Genomic DNA, 22264 nt, shown 5'->3' on the forward strand with positions numbered 1-22264 from the left:
GCTGGGCAAATGTTCAATGAAATCACATTGATGATAGCACAAGAATGAAGATGAAGATTGTTTACTGAGTACGATTTAATCTTCATTATGATAGGCAAGTGGATTGCAAATTTCCTTAATTAAACATCCAGTGCACTGGTCAGATTCTGTTGTAAAGTTTGATAATTGCTGTTGTAGCGAAAACAGTACAAGAGGGTGTTGCTGTCACATGACAAACTTTGAGGCTGAGCTGAAAGGATGCCCTTTAAAAATGTTCTTCGTGTTTTCTGGTTTAGAGGCAGGGGATATCATGGAGATTTCTTCAAAAGAAAATGCTCAGTTATTCTCAAACAACATAATCCTGCCTGTTGACCGATCTTCATTCAAATCTGAATCTTCTACTTCCAAGGAAAAGCAATCATGTTGTGGAGGTATAAAGGTAGAGTAAGAGCTTTTGAATATTCTGGTTGGGGCTTAGAAAAAAAAAAAATTATTTATTTTTTTTGTAAACTAACCCTTTGTAAGTTGTGATTATATGTTGGTGAGTCAGTACAAAATTATTAAAGACACTTCAAAGCCACAGTAGTATCTGCCTCTGATCTGTATTTGCCTAACTTTTGGCAATATTCAAATATAACATGTTGACTGAGGCTTGCATATTATGGGATCTTCATCCTGAAGGGTCAGTTATATCCTCCTTTTATTGTACCATGCTATTTTCGTGAAGTTAAGAACAAAGTATGAGAAGCCAGATACTACAGTCAGACAGACAGATGTTAGTACAGATGGCATTTTTAAGATTGTAGCCTTCCAAGTGCTGGGAAATATTATTTATATTATGATCTGTGTGTTCTGAGTCCAGTGTTGTTGTAACATTCTTGATTCGAGAAAACTTTGTATGAAAGCACTTTGAATCGAAGTATCTCTGCTTTATTAGCATTCCTGGTACCCACAGTACTACACTGATGCAATGGAAGCCCCCTGCCTTACAACAAGGCTATACCTCAGACCACTGCCCCTTGGAGGAGGATTCCCCACTTTCTGGGACACCTGGGGTACAGAAGACAATATGATGATTTGCACATCATCTCTACCCACTTTTCAAAGCCAAGTTGTGAAAAGCTGAGACTCCTGGGTGGGGTCTCAATAAATCACCATGTAACAGTGAGAAAGATGATTTGAGTTATATGGAAAATGATTCATCAGCCTTGCCTAGCTCTTTACAGATAGCATTTTTTTTATTATTTATTTTTGTTGTTCTTCCAAATGAACGAAGATACTGGCAATTTATTCACAGATCCCGATTCAGCTTCCAATTAAGTCACCAAGACCAATGCCTATTCAACTGAAGTCTACAAATTAAGCAAAGCAGTTAAGATATAGTCATGTTAATGAGTCTAATAACTGCTATCAACATTTTATTTCCTCAATATTCTTCCTGATTTTCCCTGCTCCTGTAAAGGCCTGGAATTGGGATCCTGCCTTGAAACAGAAGATGAGTTGTATTAATTACATTTGTAGCACAGTAGTAATTTATCATTGTTCTTCCATTTGCTCTAAAATAATCCAATCCTTTCACTGAATAAAACTCCAATCATAGATTAGCCAATTAGGAATCAGCTTATTAGATCCAAAAATAGAAAAGAAATAATATTTCAGCTCAGATTTTTTCTGGGCCACTTTTTTTTTTTTTTTTTTTTTTTTTTTGCTTCTGAGAACCACAATGTTGTGATTAACCTTTGGACTGAAAAAAAAAAACCGACAAAACAATGTGTTGTGTTGTTGATGGTGATTTGTTTCTTTTTGTTTTCTTTTCTTTTGAACTAATTACCAGCATTCCTGTGTTTCAAAATTACCTTCATAAACAGAAAAGATAGGATTAGATATTTTACTTACAGTCATTCACAGACCACTGAACAAAGTGAAATCCTGTGCACCTTTCTGTCCCAGATCTAAATCAGGAGCATTTTTCCACTGTTGCACATGTTCTCCATCTCTCTGCAGGAACAGCTCCAAGCCCACTAGAAAAATGTGTACCAGAGGGACAGAGAAATTAGACAGTTCTAATTTCACCTGTATGATTTTCTTGTGGAAAAACCACAGTTGCTTTCACATTGCTATTCAAAATCCAAGAGCATAAACACACAGAAAATGTAAAAGATTAAGGCAATATTTTTAATAGAGAGATTTTTGAGAGCCTTCACCATGGGAAATAAGAACGAGATGCTGTTCGTTTATACAGAAATGCTTCTGCAAGAGAAATAACCAGCTCTGTATAAAGAAAAAATGCATTGAATGTGACACAGAGCTATTTTTGAACCTTGACGTGAGAACTGGCATCCAACAGTGACGTCAATATTACTACTAATGTGCCTTGTCAAAAGTGATGTCGTAAGGAGTGTTGCACTGGCAAGGTTCCAGCATGATGGAAAAGCTTCCAGCCAGATTTCCCACAAGTCAGACCTAAGGAGTAGGACAAGAGTCTTAGCCTCACTGTATATCATACAAAACTGTGTATTTTAATTTTTTGTTTATAGTTTTTGACACTTTTTGCAAACAGCAGCCATATATATTCAATTAATCCTGCCTGTATTTGAAGGTAGAAGGCAAACTTGTGGTTTCCAACATCAACCTCATGGTGTGTGAATATCCCTGGAACTAGTAAATTTAGTAAAGCTATGTTTACATTAGGCAATAGCACTGTAGGAGTGGAACAGCTGGTTCTGAGGACCTTGTGTTCATCCTACATTTCAGTGTGGGGAGTTATGTCAGGCTTGATATTTATTGTTATTTCAGGCTGGGAATCCTGTCCCAAACACTGAAGAGCCCTTAGTTGTTATAGTGCCTTTCTGGAGTGCATCTTCCACTTTAACTATTTTGGCAGGAATTTATTCTGCTTGTTTGTAGTGTGAACCACTGGGGTCAAAAAATTTCATTTCCAAAGCCCAATCCTGAGTCAGACTAGGACATTAATGCAGATGTGAAGCAGCTTAGAAATAACTAATAAAGTAAAGCAATCTTCCTGATTTTAATCACTGACAATTTCTTTCACAGATATTTCTTGGTGCATTATCTTTTGTTTATTTTGCTAAAGCACTGTCAGGAAGTTATCTAAAAAGCACTATCACGCAAATAGAAAGAAGATTTGATATCCCTTCCTCCTTGGTTGGTGTTATTGATGGCAGTTTTGAAATTGGTACGTGCTGTATAAATTCATTTTTGCTTTTAGAAAAAAATACGATGCAATTCTTTGTGAAAAAATGTTTGTAAGAATCTTCTCTGACTGTTAAAACTGAGCAAGGTTTACTTAGTAGTAATCATTATGACTATCAGTATGATTACACTGGATAGGATATGGTTGCTAACACATGCAAATCAGCATAGTCCTAAATATTTTGTGATTTGATATGCTTATCTGCTAGTTAATTAATACTAATAGACATGCTAACTGAAAAATGAGAATTCAACAACTTACAAAAATTTCAGCCTTCTCTCTCCTTCAGTAGCGATACAAAACTCTGACTGTGTAATCTGTGTTCATTGTCCAGCCTTGCACTAAGATTAGGAGTACGACATCATTTCTTGCTATTTCAAATTACTGGCTTTGTCTCTTGGCTGTTCAGTGAGTTGTGGTATTCATGGGAATGAAATCTTAGTTGGAATATAAAGCACTGTTGCTCTACCATCTGACACAGTTATCTTTTCCAGTTGTTTTTCCAAATGTTTTCTTATCATGAAAGGTACTGGGCTCCTGTAAAGATGCCTGGAAAGAGGTTGAAGTACCAACCACATGCAGTCAACCCTCTCCCCTGAAATAGCTGCATACATTGTGAATAATTTTACTAGGGGGTGTTTTATCAACAAACCATTAAACTTAGTTTTCCTTTTGTACTCTCTAAGGGAACCTCCTAATCATAGTTTTTGTAAGCTACTTTGGAGCGAAGCTTCACAGGCCAAGAATAATTGGAGCAGGCTGCTTAATTATGTCAGCTGGAACATTCCTAATTGCAATGCCCCAGTTCTTCATGGGACGGTAAGCGCAAAATGATTGGTATTTTCCAACCGGGCGATGCATGCTGGATACTAGTTCACTGAGATATGTAAGCATTGACTGTGAAAAGGTCCACAAAAATAGTTGCATACAAATGTGGATGTTGAATCTAATATTTATTACAAAGACTTATTTTATTATGGCAGAGATAATATTTTAACACATATGCCATCCCAAGTTTTAATCAACTTAAGTTTTATTAGCCTTCGAGCTCAAATATCAGCTGTGTTTTGACATGGTTTAAGAATTATTGAAGATTTGGTGAAGAGATGACAAATCATGAAGACAATATGAGTATCAAACAAGAGTCAGAGTGAGCACCCACTGTCTGATTCTCTTTAGTACAGATTAATTTATCACAGTACATTAGATTTCCTGTTAAACTGAAATGCATCACTGTGACAGAGAGAACCAAATGGGGAATATTCATACATTACTACAATATAAGCCAAGTGACATTTATCCACTACAAACAGATCATTTGTAATTCTAGATGCACATAAAATCTGCATTCAAGTGCTGTATTTAAGTGCTCTCCTCCATGGTAGCAAGAGATTTGTTTGTTTCTTTTTTCTTCTAAGTTGGGAGAGTAAAAAAACAACTTTGGTTTGTAAACAGATATCAGTATGAAAGATTTCCTTCCACCGTCAATTCAACTGTTAGCATCTCTCCATGTCTGCAGGAGAAAAGCCAAACTCCACTCTTGGCCCTGGAAAAATCTCAAGCCAAAATAAATGCAGGTGAGAGCAATCTATTTTACATACTGTGGTGAGCACCATAGAACATACCTGAAGGCTCTCAAACACTGGCTTTATTAGAATGAAAAAAAAAATTGGAATCAGAAGGACCTATCCCATGGAAAAGCCAGATCTTTCTAGTGAAACAAGTTTTTTAAAAGCAAATGAACATCTGCCTCTACTCATAGTCTTTTCAGGATGCCTCCTCAGATGCCTTTTCAGGCTGCCACCTCTTCTCCAGCAACTTTCTGCAGCATTATGGCTTGCAGAAACCCCAAACTTACATAGGACTCACACAGGAAAGCTTTGGTCTTCTCTCTGTCAGGAAACGAGCTTTTGGGTCCTCGTCACGATGGAAATAGCAGATTAGGTCTTCCAGACTGCAGACCCACTTCCTCATTTCTCTTCCTGCCCACTGCCCTCTGTTTTGCAGAGCCGGAAGCTGTCTCCCCACTGAGGTGTGCTCAGCACAGGGCAGAGGAGCTGAGGGGAGGCCTGATGGCAGCTGCAGCTCCGCACAGCGAGCGGAGGTGCAGCGCTGAGCTCTGCTGTGTGACAGCGACAGGGCCAAGGGAACGGCATGGAGATGTCAGGGGAGGGCAGCTGGGGGTCAGGGACAGGGGCTGCAGCACAGGGCTGTGGGCATGGAACGGGCTGCACAGGGCTGTGGGCACTGCGCTGAGTGCCAGAGTTCACGGAGCATCTGAACAGCACTCTCAAGACACAGGGTTTGAATTTTGGCTGGTCCTGCATGCAGCCAGGAGGTGGGCTGGAAGATCCTTGGGGTCCAACTTTGGATGTTCTGTAGTGCTAAGATATTTATAAAACTGGCCAACTTTTAATGCGTTTTACTAATTACCTGGAGTAGTTCTTGCTGGACGTGTATCCACCTCAGTCTCATGGGGTTAAAACTGCTACCACCACCGTTGGCCCCAAAACTTTTTTCAGCTTTCCCACTGCTTTTCCCATGTTAAAAGCATTTTAGAAGTCCTGTGCATTCACTGTGAAAACGTTATGATAAAACCACATAGTTGTCTCTCTTGTGATATACCCAGGATGTGAAAAAGAAGCAGGCTCTTCCATGTGGATCTATGTTTTACTGGGAAATCTTTTGCGTGGAATAGGTGAAACTCCTATCCAGCCTCTAGGAATTACATACATTGATGATTATGCCATTGAAGAGAATGCTGCCTTATACATTGGTAAAGTAAATACTTCACATTTTTTTTCCTAATGGATTTTTCCTTAGAGAAAATATTTTTACTAATGGAGTGACTGTTGTTAAATTGACTTGCCCTGATTGTTTTACTTGCATTATTTCCAATATTAAAGTTTATTTAACAATCGTATACATTAAGGGTTCCAACTTCCCCTTTAATTACACTAGCACAGTTCCATTATCTTAATTTGAGGAAAGAATTTGATCTAGGGTTCCTGCTGTTACTCTAATCTTCCTAATTCTTCTGAATGGAGACTGCTGAGCCTCTGTGCACATTCAGTTCTCTGGAAAGTGATAAAAACATGTGTTATTTTAAGCACTTAAAATAGAATTTCAGTGGGCACTCATGACTTCCCCTTCAGACTGAAGCAGGATTACAACCAATAGTAATTGAGGCTTGAAAAAGTAGATATCACCTTTTTCTTCTTGTATTCATTGTGTGAAGAGATCTGTATATTCACCTAAAGTATTACCGAAAGGTCTTTCTCCATCAACATCTCCTCTCACAGTTTCTAGCTTGGAAAAACCTCAGGATCTCTGTTTAAAAGATTCAGTCTTTCCAGATTTCCAGATCAGTTTTGAACATTCAAAATACGGAACGTTTAGCTTAAGGGGTTTTGAAATATGGTAAGATTGGATACCAAACCAAAGTGATTTTTCTACTTGCTCATTGTCTAACACAATTTAAAATTTATTTTGGTAAATGATATTTGTTTTCCAATTACTTGAATCTAGCCAGCTTTTTATAGTTTATAGTAATTATAGATTGGTGCCATTATTAAGTTTAGGCTATCTAATTCCGTGATTTATTATGTTGGACTGAATTTTGGTTTTTAATTGTTCTTCAACAACAAAATATCAAAGTGACATTGAAGTGCGTGAAATTTTATTGTTGTTTTTTCCTTCTTGCAAAAGTGCTAATTTGAGTAACTGATGTGCAAGAGAGCAAAGGTGGATTAGTCTTTTAAGACTGTCTCACTTGTTACCTATCATGTTGTATTCTGTTCTTTTGTGCAGCAAGAGCTGATGTTCACTCAGAAGAGTAACAATTCCGTGGTTTCCATTACAGGCTGTGTACAGACACTTGCAATTATAGGTCCAATATTTGGCTTTCTTCTTGGATCTCTGTGTGCCAAACTTTATGTTGACATTGGCTTCGTAGACCTTGGTAAGTCAGAAAACTCAAGTTTAAAAAAGTCAGTTAAGTTCTAGTATGCCTGTTTTAGGCATGTGTTCCAGTTAAAGAACTATTAAGTTAGCTTTTATAGATAAAAGGCTAATGAGGGCAGAGCAGCTACTCTCTGAGATAAAATGGATGACTGCCGTGCAGTGCCTCATGCAGTACAATCTATCCACAAGGCCAAATATGGAAGAAATAGGAGGCCCGATGCTCCCTCCGACCCAGCTCAGCCTCAGCTGCGGCCCTCAGGTGCTGTGCTGGTGAGTAGCTACGGGGAGACAGTAGGCACCTGGAAGAGACAGGACTGAGGCTCCTGCCAAGAGAATTCCTTTTTCATTTTCCAATAGACCATCATTGCAAAGAAAGCGGGTCTTGCAATGCATGCAAGAGCTCTTAACTAACTTCCTCCTGATACAACACCTTTCTCCTAGCTGGGCTTGTGACTCTTAAGCAGAACAGCATAGTTGGTGCAGCAGTGTTAACTGGACCACTGTGTGGCCCGATCCTCATAGCCTCTTTAGGAACATGTGAGCAGAGTTTTGGGACACCCTGATGTAAGGAACAGGACACCAGTGTGACACACGAATCAGCAAACCTTGTCACCTCCCTGAAATTGCTAAATTGCTCTAATATTATCCATAGAGACACATGGCACAGCTAAACCTGGTGGCGGGAGAGCGGACTTCTCTGGAGAAAATTTTCCCACAAAATCATCTTCATTGCTATCAGCAAAGATTCCTTAAACAACTTTTTTTCTTTTTTTTCTTCTTTCTTGACTTTCTCCAGACAGCATAACAATAACTCACAAGGATGTGCAATGGGTGGGAGCCTGGTGGCTGGGTTACCTAATAGCAGGTGTTATCAGTGTTCTGGCTGGTATTCCCTTCTGGTTCCTGCCCAAGCACCTCCCAAAACCAGAGAGCAGAAAGGACTCCAGCACCTCTTCTGAGCAGTCCAAATTCATCACTCAGGATAACAAAGAGCAACAAAAATCTTACCAACCGCAAATGAAGTTTGCAGAGATGGCAAAAGGCAAGTCATTGGAGCTTCTGTCCTCACTGCTGAGTCTTTCTACACTAGCTTTCAAACTTTTTAACAACCTCAGAATTATTTTTTTTCCCTCAGATGTCAGTTTCCACATAATTTGTATGCACAAAAAGGGTCTCTTAGTTGTTCTGTAGACCTGCTCTTGCATGTAGAATTTATCCAGCTGAGAGTTTCAAAATAATGCTAGTGATACAGCAAATATAACAAAACTGTAACAGTTTGTCATTCACATAATTTGGCTGTTATAGATGTGGGGTGTCAAAACTGACAATCTCAGTTTCTAGTAAACCTTCTTTTTCTTTATAGTCATCCATAAAATGCATGTAATGGCTGATCAGAATAAGGATAGGAACATACCAGGTACAGAACTTCAGGAGACTAACTCGATTTTAACAAAAGTGTATTTTTTTTGTACAACTGCATTTCCTTGGCTGTACATTGCCAAAAGTATTTTCTCTCAATACTTCAGTCTGTAACTCAATGACTGTGCTTGCTGTCAGCTGTGCATAGCACCATCTGCTCCTAATTTCAGCTGAAAGATGTTGTGGCTGTTGAGGACACAAAGTAACAGCTCATCCCTGTTTTCTGACCAAAAGAAAGTACCTAAATCAAGGTGACTTCTGGAAAGCTGATTCTTAGTACTTCAGTCCACCATTCCAAGCATCCAGGAGTGCATCTCTTACAAACATAGTGGGACTCTATTCCCCAGAACATATCGTGCATTTCTCCTCTGGAAGATGCAGATTACAAAGCAATATTCACGGCAGTTTTTCTCTCTCTGGTCTGTTTGTCATTTCTCCTGTTTTGTCTTACAGACTTCTTGCCATCACTGAAGAACCTCTTTGGAAATCCAGTTTATAGTCTGTATTTGTGTGCAAGTATCCTTCAATTCAATTCTTTAATTGGCATGGTGACATATAAGCCAAAATATATTGAACAACAGTATGGGCAAACATCTTCAAAAACTAATTTTGTTATAGGTAATGCTATATCTGCTTTTTGATTCCTTAAAAAATGGACATTTTAGTATTGGTGTATGAATACATAAAGGGAAAATTGCTCTTGAGGCTATGTTTTTTTTTTCTCCCTTCTTTCCTAACTGGCTTTTAAGTAGTTGCTCATAGAAGGTAAGTTACTTTATTTCTGCTTTAGCACTTGTTAGCTCATAGTTTATCTGTACAAGATTGAACAATCTGTAAAAGATTCCACAATTTGATACTTCATTTCCAATTCTTCTAGAAAAATTGAAAAATAATTTATTTTAAAATACTTGACTGAAATTTATCATCAGATAGATCTGTTTCCTTGCTGGCTTCTCACTTATTTCAACAAAATGAAGATCAACTCAGAGCATGCTAAAAGACTAACCATATAGTAGCTGTGATATTGCTTTCTTACTGTCTAAAGAGGTTGGCATTAAGTAAAAGGAAATTAAAGTCATATAAATGATCATATAACATATGAATTAAAATTAACATTATCTCAGTGCAATGCAGGTGAAGGGAAATCAAGTATTTTTGCCCTAACTCTAAGAGTTAGTTACCCCAGACTGTATGGACAGGTTGAGAGTGGACAGTGTTGGTTCTGCTGGCACCACTGAGCTTCTGCTCTGCCAGACTCACAGGAAGAAGATACCTTTCTCATCTAGCTGCAAGGGCAGCATTGAGTATTGAGATGGCTGCTTTTTGAGGATGTCTTCAGGATGGTGAACTTCACTGTCCACTTTGTTGAACCTACAGGCTCAGCCTCAGTTTCTGAAGTACAGTGACTCAACAGCATTAGACAGCAAAGAGGTTTATGTCTGTTCAATACAGAGGGATCTGCCGTATTTGAGAGAAGCTTTAGTTGCACAGCAACGAAGTATATATATGCAGAAAAGCTGTAGTGATCCATTATGCTATGTTAATTCCTTAAAGATAGAGGCTGGAATTTCCTGGCACTGCACCCCTACAAGCAAGGAGAAATCTTCAGGCATAGGCAATAGCCAGAGAAAGTCCTGAAAACAATCCCTACATTCAGCACAGTACTTCTCATTGTATTTACAGATTCTCTGGAGCTAAGCTTTCAGGTATGTGCAAACTGAGTGAGGATTAAGATCCATCTGATTTCACAAAGCATACAGACTGCATCTACCAGGGAAAATGTGACAGCTTAGCTAGGGAAGGGTCTTAGCCAAGTGATCATCACTACAACTAAGTGTTTTCCCCTTTTCTCCCTTTTCTTCTTTCAATCTGCTCTTGCTGAGAAAGCTTGCTTGTACTAACAGTGCCTATTTCTCTTGCCCTTCCTCTTCAAACTTTTTTTGCTATTTTTACTATTTCTTTTTTGGTTTTCTATTTCTATTGCCATATATTTGAAGGACATCTGAATTGTCAGAGCAATTTGAAACACTGTAACATCAATATCAAAGCATGCTGGAGGCTAGAAGAGGATATTTTTCAATAGTCACAAACTAAGGAACATGTTAGAAAGAAAAAGGGTTTGTTTGTATTATTTTCCATAAATAGATGCACAATATTGTTTTCCATTATGCCAATGTCAAGCAATAGATTGATCGATAAGGCCATGAAACATGTATGAATAAAAGAGGTGCATAGGAATGGGCAGGCATGGTGTGTGTGCTTTCTGGTACATCATGCAGCTCCCACGCTCAGTCCCAATCTCCCCATACAAGAAAAAGAGAACAGGAAAAGCTGCAGCTTCAAAGTGTTTGGACAGGGCACCCACAAGAGATTGTTGTCACTCTGCATTTATGTATGCTGCACTTTGGATGCTACTTCTGAAATCCCCTGAAATATAATTTTCACATGAATGCAGATGAAAAATGCCACCCAGTGAAGTCTCTTGAAACTCAGCAGTAACTGAATGGGGCTATCATACTTGCCAAAGTACTGACTTATGCTTTTGCCAGATGGAATAATTCTCTTTATAATGTCATGCATACTTCTAGCATCAATGCTCAGCACTGCTTTTTCCATGCATGCAGATGGATTTAACACTTACTCAGCCAGCAGTTCAAGAGATTCCCAGTGCACTTCCTAGTAGGGAGATCAGATGCCAACGTGAATATGTATTTTTAATCAAGTCGTTTGAAATCTGAATAAACTTCAGAAACTTCATCATATGTTCCAAGGCATGGATGCTTTTGTACTTGCTTTTGTTTTGTACACTCGCTCAGCTCAGCACCGCTAGATGTCAGCATGAAATAAAAGCTGCAAAACAAATACAGAACTCTGCAAACCAGAATTTAATGTTCCGAAGCTAGCTGGTAAAGCTAGGAAAATCAGTTTCAGTAACTATGAAATCCAGAAAAGTGTATCTTGCTTGATGGTGCAGATTCTTTTATGGTAGTCTCTATTTACATCTTTTTGATGTAAATAGATCTGTACTGAGCAGAATTTTTTTTATCTTGTCCATATCTATCAATATGGACATGGCTTTGAGCAGAACTATTCCAGTAAAAGTCAGTGGTCACACAATGTTACATATTTCCTTCACTGCTCTTCCACCTGTTTGCGTGAAGCCTATTACAAGAAGGGTGCTCATGGGTTATATGTATTTTTCAGGGGTACAAAACTCAGCTAGGGGAGCATTTCCAACAACCAAAACAGGAGAAATTGCATATATCTCCTGTGTGTGAATGTGATGGCATATTGCTTGCATTCTCCCTGGCTGAGGCTTCTTTGGGGAATTGTTAGTTTTATGGCTCAATAAAGACAGAAGGAGCAGGTCTTTCTCCAGGCTTTATAACACTGGGTAAAACTGAATATGCCCCTGAGAATTGCAGTTTGGGCTCTTGTTGCCCGTGCAAAAGGAAAGGAGAGAAGCTGCCCCTCCCTGGAGGGATGTTCAAGGCCAGACTGTTGAGCTGTGCAGTCTGATCTAGAGGGTGGCAACCCTCCCCATGGTAGGGAGTTGGAACTGGATGACCATTAAGGTCCCTTCCAACCCAAGCCATTTTGTGATTCTCATTCCTCAGGCAGCACAGCCCTGGAGCATGGCCTCTGCTGGTCCTTCTCTGCTGTTGCTCTGTGGTGAAGGACATGAATAGAGACACAAGGAGGGTCTGTGCCAGAACCCCACAGGACCTTGGCTGTCCATAGCAGCCCAATGTCCCAGGCAACTTCTCTGAGCCTAGAGCACTATTCATGAGGAACAGCACTAGGAATATTTGAATTAACACTACAGTGGTCCCTTCTCTGACAAACTTATAGCTCAGAAAACCACCTAGGTTGAGAAATTAATGTTGTTATCTAGACCTTAAATAAGGTATTGCTGATACTAAGCTTTGTATCAATGCCTATGAAGCATTTCCCTAAGAGCAAGTTAAAAGCAAGTAAAAGCACATTTACAGAAACAAATTTGGACAAATAAAATGCCCAACTTGAAGGAGATTCTTATTTTACTGCTTCATGTTATCAGTGCTGCTGCTTTAGTTGCTGAGGAGGATAGTTCACTGAGCTAGTTTTCAATAATACCAATTTTTCTGTTTGATTTCAGGTCTTATCAACATTCCTGCTGTGGCCTTTGGCATATTCTCTGGGGGACTGATCATGAAGAAATTCAGAATCAATGTTTTAGGGGCTGCAAAAATCTCCCTAGGATCATCTTTATTTGGTTACCTTCTGTTGCTCTCATTGTTTGCCATGGGCTGTGAGAACTCAGACGTAGCCGGACTGACCGTATCTTACCATGGGTATGCCAGGAAGGGCAAACTTCAGCATAAAGTGCTATTGTGAAGAAAACTCCTTGATCGTTGTATTCTGCAAAGTATATGTTGTTGAAAAAGTGAATGACCTAAATATTGTTCTGAGAAGTGTATTCAAAGCAGTGAAAACCATTCTGTCTGTTCCAGTGGGCAGTGTCAGAACCTGTTTGTGACTGCTGCCTTCAGCTCTTTGGGTTTTGTGCCACAAGTGCAGATTATTTTTCTGATTATTTTTAAATTATTATTGCCATGGGACCCATCCTTTGAACACAGAGATTCCAGGAAACGTGAAGAGTTCAGTCGGGGAGTGAGATTCCATTAGTTGTTCCTTGTCTCTATGTGCTACTGAGCAACTCATGGTGTTTAATAGCCTCTGAACCCAAAACTGAATGTTTAATGAATTAACCATGAGTTAACCATGGTGTTCGCTATGAGGTACACTTGGTCCAAGCCCTGCTATTACAGCCCCTGGAGCTGCATGGTGGTTGTGTTCATCAGCAGCTAGATGAAGGTGCAGGTAGAGTTGTCTTGCAAGGTAGTTTCCTCAGTTTGGATAAATGCACTTAGGTCAGGGCAATCCCAGGTTATTTATACAAACTGGGAGAGGAACTCCTTGAGAGCAGCCCTGCTGAGAACGATTTGGGGGTCCTGGTGGATGAGAAGCTGGATATGAGCCAGCAGTGTGCACTTGCAGCCTGGAAGGCCAACTATATGTCCTGGGCTGCATTAGGAGTGGCCAGCAGGGAGAGGGAGGTGATTGTCCCCCTCTACTCAGCTCTTGCGAGGCCCCATCTGCAGTACTGCATCCAGACCTGGGGCCTCCAGTACAGGAAGGACATGGAGCTCTTGGAGTGAGTCCAGAGGAGGGCCACTAAGATGATCAGAGGGCTGGAGCACGTCTGCTATGAGGAAAGGTTGAAGGAACTGGGATTGTTTAGCTTGGAAAAGAGAAGGCTACAGGGAGACCTCATTGTGGCCGTCTAGTACTCAAAGGGAGCATATAAACAGGATGAGAAATGGCTATTTACAAGGGTGGATGGTGACAAGACAAGGGGGGAATGGTTTTAAACAAAGATAGGAGAGGTTTAAGTTGGATACTAGGAGGAAGTTTTTCACAGAGAGGGTGGTGATGCGGTGGAACAGGTTGCCCAAGGATGTTGTGGATGCCCCATCCTTGGAAGCATTCAAGGCCAGGCTGGACGTGGCTCTGGGCAGCCTGATCTGGTGGTTGGCAACCCTGCACATAGCAGGGGGGTTGAAACCAGATGAATATTGTGTTTTTTTCAACCCAGGCCATTCTATGATTGTGTGATTTTATGAAATCCCTTTCTAATATTGTGAAATCCTCATAACAACAGAGAAATAAGAATCTACCCTGCTGTACTGATTGGAAGAGACTACGCCTTAATGGCCTAAAGACACAAACCCAATGAACTGATAACAATTTTCTCCACATCTGTCAGAAAACATCACTGTGGTTCCTCTTTTTCCTGCAGGATCAAGCAGAAGGTTGATTATGAGCAAGGCCTGTTCTCAGAGTGCAATTTGGGCTGCATGTGCTCCCAGAATGACTGGGATCCTATCTGTGGAGACAATGGCATCACCTACATTTCTGCGTGTCTCGCTGGCTGCCAGGCATCCAACGGCAGTGGGAAAAACACTGTGAGAGCCTTTCATTTCCATACATGATGTGGTAGCTTTCCTAATAGCCCAGTTCTGTGCAAGTGAGTGAATTAAAAATGACTAAGGCATGTTCTCTCCAACCAGAAACTTCTGATGTTTTTAGCTATCTGCCACCCACATTTAAAACTCTCTCAACTGGTGTTTCCATTAGAAATTCCAAGAAGAGAATGTAGGAGTTATTTTAGCTGCTGGCTACAAAACTACAAAACTACTAAAAATAATAATAATAATTAAAAAAAAGGAAACGCATTCATCAAAAGTAGCTATTTTCTTCATAAAATTTTCCTCAACTAACAAGCCTTTTCCTGTGGAAAACCCTTTTCAAGTTAGGATTTAAAATTTTGGCTAACCAGAAAAGAAAGATGTGCAATTCCTGAGGCGCTTTCTTGCTGCTCTGGTTTATCACACACTTTCACCTGCTGTCTTACAGGTATTCTTTAACTGCAGCTGTGTAGGGATTCTGGAATCTCCATCAAGAAGCTCCTCAGCTGTGATGGGACCATGTCAAAAAGGAAATGAGTGTCCGAAAATGTTCCTATACTTTCTGGTAATATCAGTTATCACTTCATATACTTTGTCAGTAGGTGGCACACCAGGATACATACTTCTTCTAAGGTAAGCAATCATTATTTCTGCTAACGCTGGCAAAAGTTTTCAAGATGTTTTGATGTAGGAAACTGGGTCTCTTTCCATTCCCTAATACTGTAAAATGTTTTCAGCTGTGAGGTAGCTTTCAAATTATGTTTTTCATTCATTAACAGGCATTTTATCATTCACACAACAGTGTGTTTATAGTTATAGATACATGCTGCATGTTTCTGATTTTAAACATAATATAGGAGGCCTAGCTATCATTTATGTCAAGTTCCACTTCACTTAATACCTTTTACTCCACCAGAACAGTGTTAAACAGCCATGGCATGAATGGAAATGAGCTTTACACATAGAAATGTGTGCATGTATATGCTTATAGGTAGTCAGCTTTTCCTGCTTCCTATGTATACCAGCATACACATATACAGAGGTGACCTAACCCAAACCATCTACATACACTCAGCTCTTCTCCTCAAGTCTGTTGTATTGTTCCATATCATTGTTATATCCTACATTTCCCTCTTCAAATAATAATAATAAAAAAAAAGATTTTACATGAGCTGTTTTTTTGTTTTGGAGTTTTTTCTGTTGTAACAATCATGAGTTTATTAAAAGTTAGTCCCAAAGGATTGTTCCACTATGTACTTAACTGCTGGGACTGTTTGTCCATCACCGAGTATAAGCTTCTAAACTAATTTTAGAAAGTGCAAAAGGAACATAATACTTCCAGTGATTAATCTGGGTTTTTGTCAGCTTCTTGCAATTTTTGGATTCTAAGTAAGCACTGCTCCACTCTGCCTTGGAAGGCTTTCTTTCTCAGTTCCTTTTTCCAAATTATTTCCAGATGTGTATGTTCTACTTCTCAAACAAAACAACACTAAATACTCTCTAACTAAGATTTATTATTTTTGCTTTTTCTTACACCCAAATTTTCTTTGCTTCTGAATGAAATTTTCTGGAACGGGACAGTGTTTTTATGCCACATGGAAAAAGTCAGTGTTAGAACTGGCTATATAGACTATAGGGAAAAATCTAAATAAGGAAATGTAACTTCAGCTGTGATTCTAGCACAACCCCTGAGCCAGAAGTAATGCTCGTACAGAGGCTTACAGAAATGGTTGAGGTGAGGATACTTCTCCACTGATTTCCACAGGTAGTGACAGTAAGGACTGCACCTTGACCCATGCACATAGCTTTCCCCACTCACTGTGAAGGGTGTTACACTGAGCACTGCAATAACATATGGTGTCTGTCCAAGGAGTAACTGCAGGAAGAAAAATCATATTTAATTTATTTTTTTCTACTGAAGTTTATGCACTGTTGGAACAGTCTACGAGTCTATGCACCAAGAGGAGGATAACAAATTCAGATGTTGTGTTGCCCCTAGTAAAGCAGGATTTCCTGTTGAATAAAAAGTGGTGAGGATGCAGTTTCCTTCCCATATCCCTCCACATACTTTTTACCTTCTATCCGTGAAGAATGTGAGTGAAAATGTACAGCTGTGGTATCACACAGGGCCTTTGCACAATCACTGTCATGCTTAGCCTCCGGTTCTCCATCTTGTTTCCACCACACGAAGCTGAAACTGAGCTTAAATTGCACAGAGATGCTTGCACCTTGCAGCCCCAACCACTTGTTCCCAGGGGACTTACAGCTTAGTGGATGTATTTAGAAAATCTTGGAGTGCTTTTTCAATAACAATTCTAAAACATTTTATATAAAAGCAGAAAAAAATGGCTTTATTGGTTCTGCTCCAGTAGCTTTTGTTCCTGTTGGAAATTATTTTACTTTGAGATACACTTAATTGAAACTGAGGAGTTAAGTGTTTTTCTGCTGAACTGAAGTGTCAGAATCCAATGCACGGCTAAATAAAACAGAATTCATTAAGTTCAATCCCTTTCTTTTGTTCCCGGTAAGTGACCTGCGGGCACAATTCCACTTTAAGCTCGTGCTTGTTTTTCTGAAATCCATCACTGACTGCTTTCCCTGGAAATCTGTCTGAACCAAAAGTATGCTTCTGTTCCCAGAAAAAAAACCCAACCAACCAACCAAACAAACAAAAAAAACCAGCAACAACTACTCTTTGTAAGCAATCCCAAGGTCAAGCTGCAGGCTTCATTTAAATTTGGTTTTTGGGTGTGTGTTTTTTTTAACAAGTTACCTGTTTGTGAGATTATTCAGTATTGTCATCTCCGATAAGATTCCAGCGCTTAAGCAATTTTATGGTTTTAGATGAGCAGCCATTGTTGCAGCCGCCATGGAGCACAAATACTGCTAAATCCCTAAAAGCCTGTAAGATATAATGACATTTATTTTAGAGGTTTACTAAGACTGAAATCACTGAAATACACTTGCAGCTGGTAACAGTCATTTGCTGAAATGTCTTTTTTAGAGGTATTAAGCTAATTACAATTGCCAGGGAACTTGGGAAAGCCCTGAAGTTATGGAGGAAATAAACCCCATTCTTCAGATAGCTGTTGTTTAAGCACAAGCTATTAATAGAATGTGATTAGGCAATGAAAAAGAAGTCTCAGGTCTCCTGAAAGATTTGGCTTTCACAATCTCAGACAACTACAGTTTCTCTGGAAAAGGTGTTAAAATGCTCAAACAATTATTTTTTTTCCATCTGAAAGAGAAGGATATAAATCCAACAGAACGAATAATAAATATTGAATTTTTATCTTCCATCCTTGGCTTTCCACGTCCTTATACTTGATTAAAAGGACTTCTAGACTGTAGCCTTAGTGTAGCATATATAATGGAGGACAAAACAAAGATTACTATCTGCATTCAGTTTTACATAGGTGACAATGCCTGTATAAACCATGAGTAACAGACAGTATGATGAGAAACCATGATCAGGTCATCAGAGAACAAAACACTTGAATCACAAGAGAAGCATACAATGTTGTTTTTTTTAACTGTCTATACTTCGATTTTGTCTTCCATACATAACCTTCATGCCATTTTGCAATTTCCCAAAATTATAGGAGGATGACCCAAGTACAATCTATAATATGGGTTCTTACTAATGTCCGGGCAACTACATTGGGAAAAAACAAAACTAAACAGAACTGATGGAGAGCAAAAGAGCTAGTTCTGCAATGTCTTGAGGGATGTTCCTGACTTCATGAATTTCTATGGAAGCTGAGCCTATCCCCTTTCAGAGAACATTGTCCATACCTCCTAAGTGGTGTGTTTAAATTCGTAGTAACAACTGAATTTCAGCCTATTTTTCATAGTGAAAGAAATGACTGAAACAGTAGGGAATTTTATTGGGCAGCACAATGAGGCACCTCTGTTAGTCACCACACATATTAAGCACGTCCCATTTCAGCCAGGTAACTGGGACCATCAGTGTACACAGATTCTAGCTGGATTAGGTCTTGTAATAGGCAAACTGGGTGAAACAGCACACTTAGATTGGTTCCATATGTACCTTACTGATAGCATGAACAAGAAGAGTAGCTGTTCTCAGCCCTACCACTCCAACTTTTCTGGGTGAGCCACCTGCCCAAAGCTGGAGCAGGGCTGTTCTCAAGACAAAAACACTGATATCTGTTCTGGGACCCTATACAAACTCAGAAATGTCCAGCTGTAAATGGCCTGTTCTGTCAGACAGTGGTTTTAATGATTTACAGGAAGTTTGATCTTGCTACTAGACACATGGTGAGGGCAATATTGTGTCTATATACCTTTTGCTAATTCAGGTTATTAGCCATGATTTCAGATATTTTTAATTGAAAGGGATTATTATGATGCATGATTTTACACAGTGTTCCTGTCTTGTATTAGTAACTCCGAAGTGTTGGTCTTATCTGAAAGGGTCCTGCCTTGAAATGTGATATTGAATATAGATGTTTAGAATCCCTTGCTGCTGTTATGATTTTATCATGTTATTTATATATTTCTGTGATTCTATTGAAGTCGATACCATCAAGGAAAGAAAAGTAACATTAATTTCCTCCCTCATGATTTCTAGTTTGATTCAAATAATGTACAATCAATTCTATATTTCTACTTAACATTCTGTTTTTAGATGCATTAAACCACACTTGAAATCATTTGCACTTGGTATCTACACACTGGCAATAAGAGTACTTGGTAAGTCCAGACATATTCTTGGATGTATTTTAATGTATTCTTCACTAATTGCTTATCCTAGAATTAAACTTGGATTTTTTGAAAGAGCAACTTCTAATTGACAAGTTAACATTATATGACTTTAAAAAATATAGGAAGCAGATTGGAAAGAGGGTGCACATTTATATTTGTAAAACTGGAGCACCTCTCCTATGAGGAGAGGCTGAGAGAGCTGAAACTGTTCCATTCAGAGGTGTTCAGGAGAGATCTCACTGATGTGTATAAATACCTGAAGGGAGGTTGCAAAAAAGATGGAGCCAGACTCTTTTCAGTGGTGCCCATTGCCAAGACCAGGGCACTGGGCAGAAACTGGAAGAAACTGGGCAGAAACAGGAGGGTCTCTCAGAACATCACGGAGAACTTCTGTGCTGTGTGGATGATAGAACACTGGCACGGGTTGCCCAGAGAGGCTATGGAGTGTCTTTTTTGGAGATCTTCAAAAGCTGCCAGGATGTGGTCTTGGGCACCCTGCTCTGGGTGTCTCTGAATGAGCAGAAGTTGGAGCAGATGGACACTGAGGTCCCTACCAGCCTTAAAAATGTTGTGATTCTGTGACTTTGTAAATTCTATCACTGTGACATATAGTAAAAATGTACCCTGCTAACACGTGTAGAGGTGGCAAGTGATCCTTTGTACTACGAAGCCAACACAAAAACTACTTCCTGTCTCTCTTTATTCAACATCAAGCATGACAGAACAGATAAGACTGAGAATTCATAATAATTTTTCAGGTATATTTTTATGAGTCACATTTTTATGAGGGAATAAATCTAAGTAGAGGTGTACTGGAGGTCAGAGTTCACTATCTTTGGTAAAGATGCTTGCTGACTTCAGCAGGCTTTCTGATGACCAGCTTCATTTTTGACCCAATCCTGATTTTTCGTAAGGAAGAAAGTGCATTTGGGCAACACAAATCATGACTTCTTAAATTAGCAAAAAGTGTGAAAGTGTCATTGCTATTTGAATGTATAACTTAATGTTCTATGTTAGTGCCTGTCTAGATCAGAACTGGTCACCCTGAAAAGTAATCTTGCCCCTGTTTTTTTGTTAAATACACCCAGCTGGGATTCCAGCCCCAGTATATTTTGGAGTGGCAATAGACACCACTTGCCTGAAATGGGGAAGCAAAAGATGTGGGGGAAGAGGAGCATGCAGACTCTACGACTCCAGTGCACTCAGGTAACAGCTCTTCTCCATTCATTTTTTAATTTGCTTTCTTTAAGTACATGTACAGCCAGCACTGATAGAATTTCTATCTGAAAATTTTGGTTAAAAAAAAAAAATGATCTTGAATGAAAGAATTTGGCCAGCAGAAATAGCAAGAATGCTTAGTTTTTAACATTATTTCTTTTCTGGTTTAGGCTTTTTTTAGTCCATGCTATCTCAATACTAGTAGAAGTCACTAAATATTCAGAAAAAAAAATTCAGTTAAAATCTCAATTTTCTACTGAGCCTTCCCCAGATTTTCTTAGCAAGTCTTCTGTGTGTATATGTGCAAGGGCTACTAAACCTCATCACTGCTCCATTCTGGAGATGGACCACAAAAAGTAAGAGAAGGATGCCTCACAACATGCCTAGATTATCAAAAGCCCTAAAATGCACTGCTAACTGTTGATTTATTGCTAGAGAAAAGCAATTGTCTCAACTGTTTCTGAAAGACATTAGCAGAAATTGAAAATGGAATAACGATAAAAGGGAAAAGAGAGAATAAGTCAGCTGCTGAGGTTCCAATGCCAGGGAAACAAACAAATAAAATAATAATAATAATAATAATAATAATAATAATAATAATAGTAATAATAAAAAGTGAAGGGCACATCATGTTTTGGAAATTTGAAGAAAAGAACAAAAGCTCATTTAGGACTCATTCCTAACACAGAATAATGATACTCTTACTGCTGTTGATATTGCAACTGTCATTACGTTTGTAAAGCAAAACACCACCGAATGCTTTTGGTGTAACTGGTACTGTTTATGAGACAAGTGAAAAATGAATTGCCCTGGAAACATTAGCTTTCTTCTTACTGATGTACATTGAAAAGGAAGAAGTCAGACAATGCCTGAGACCCTTTTTGGCCACAGCCTATGCAATGATCTGGGTGAGCTCCAACATCATCTCTTTACCACTTTTCTAGAACACATTCCTAACTTATCATGTGGAAATATAAATGTATCCTTACTGCCTTTTAGTTGTGCCTTGCTTTTGAGATAGGCTCTGACAGATTGTTTTTCTCTCAGATACACGTACCTGGGGCTGACGCTGGTGTTGGGCACTGTGTCCATTTTCTTCAGTATTGCTGTCCTGTGGGTTCTCCGAAAGAGGTCTGCTCCGCCAGATGAAACCCTCTCAGCCAATGGGGAAAGAGACACCTGTGTGACAAAGAGCAGGAAAGATAATTTTGTCAATAGTGATCATTTAATTCAAACAACTTACTGGCCAGAAAAGGAGACTAGGCTTTAGGAAGGCAGATCTTCACTGTGATGTTATCCAGTGAGTGGTGTTTCAGGCAAAAACTTGTCATCAGTGAAGCAGAATTTTAGTATTCACACTGAATAATGTTGACCTTCCTGTAATTTTCACCATAAATATGAAAAGCAAAGAATACAGGTATTTTAGCACATGTCCAACTCTGAAAATGCCGCTCACCATTTGTCCTGCTGAATCAACAGCGCTCAAGTGAGGGTACTTGTTATGGCTGGGGAGATGCAGATTTCTACAAGAAAGTTTTGTGGCTGCCGAGAGTTCCATCCCTCCTTGCCAAGCTGCAGCAGCTGCTGCTGCCCCTTTTCTAGCTTCTGCGTACAAAGGGTGGCTGAAATGTAGCTTTCAGCCATACTAATAGCCTGACCTGGCAGCCTGCGAAATGCAGGGGTATTCTGCATCGGTTCTTCATCACATAGCTCGCCCTTGCAGGGTCTCCAG

General features: G+C 39.3%; 1 protein-coding gene across 2 annotated transcripts; it reads left to right on the plus strand.

Annotated features, from left to right (window-relative positions):
• Nucleotides 1-289: 289 nt before the first annotated feature.
• Nucleotides 290-22019, plus strand: SLCO1C1 (solute carrier organic anion transporter family member 1C1). 2 transcript variants are annotated; one of them, XM_048950189.1, is made up of 14 exons: nucleotides 290-418; nucleotides 3034-3175; nucleotides 3880-4012; nucleotides 4649-4770; nucleotides 5823-5969; nucleotides 7056-7154; nucleotides 7953-8198; nucleotides 9029-9193; nucleotides 12714-12909; nucleotides 14418-14583; nucleotides 15035-15219; nucleotides 19238-19302; nucleotides 20403-20520; nucleotides 21580-22019. In XM_048950189.1, the coding sequence occupies exons 1-14, from the start codon at nucleotides 290-292 to the stop codon at nucleotides 21800-21802; spliced, it is 2136 nt and encodes a 711-aa protein (XP_048806146.1). In that variant the 3' UTR covers nucleotides 21803-22019. The 2 variants fall into 2 exon arrangements, with proteins under 2 accessions (XP_048806146.1, XP_048806155.1); XM_048950198.1 differs by lacking the exon at nucleotides 5823-5969.
• The last annotated feature ends 245 nt before the right edge of the window (nucleotides 22020-22264 follow it).

This window comes from Lagopus muta, chromosome 1, assembly GCF_023343835.1.
Source record: "Lagopus muta isolate bLagMut1 chromosome 1, bLagMut1 primary, whole genome shotgun sequence".
In the NCBI taxonomy this organism is placed as follows: Eukaryota; Metazoa; Chordata; class Aves; order Galliformes; family Phasianidae; genus Lagopus; species Lagopus muta.

Excerpts from the sequence above, each read along its gene's own strand:
- SLCO1C1 (XM_048950189.1), top strand. The coding sequence starts at position 290 with ATGGAGATTTCTTCAAAAGAAAATGCTCAGTTATTCTCAAACAACATA. Across the intron at positions 3,176-3,879 it reads TGATGGCAGTTTTGAAATTG|GGAACCTCCTAATCATAGTT; the intron begins GTACGTGCTGTA and ends GTACTCTCTAAG. Across the intron at positions 15,220-19,237 it reads GGATACATACTTCTTCTAAG|ATGCATTAAACCACACTTGA; the intron begins GTAAGCAATCAT and ends TTCTGTTTTTAG.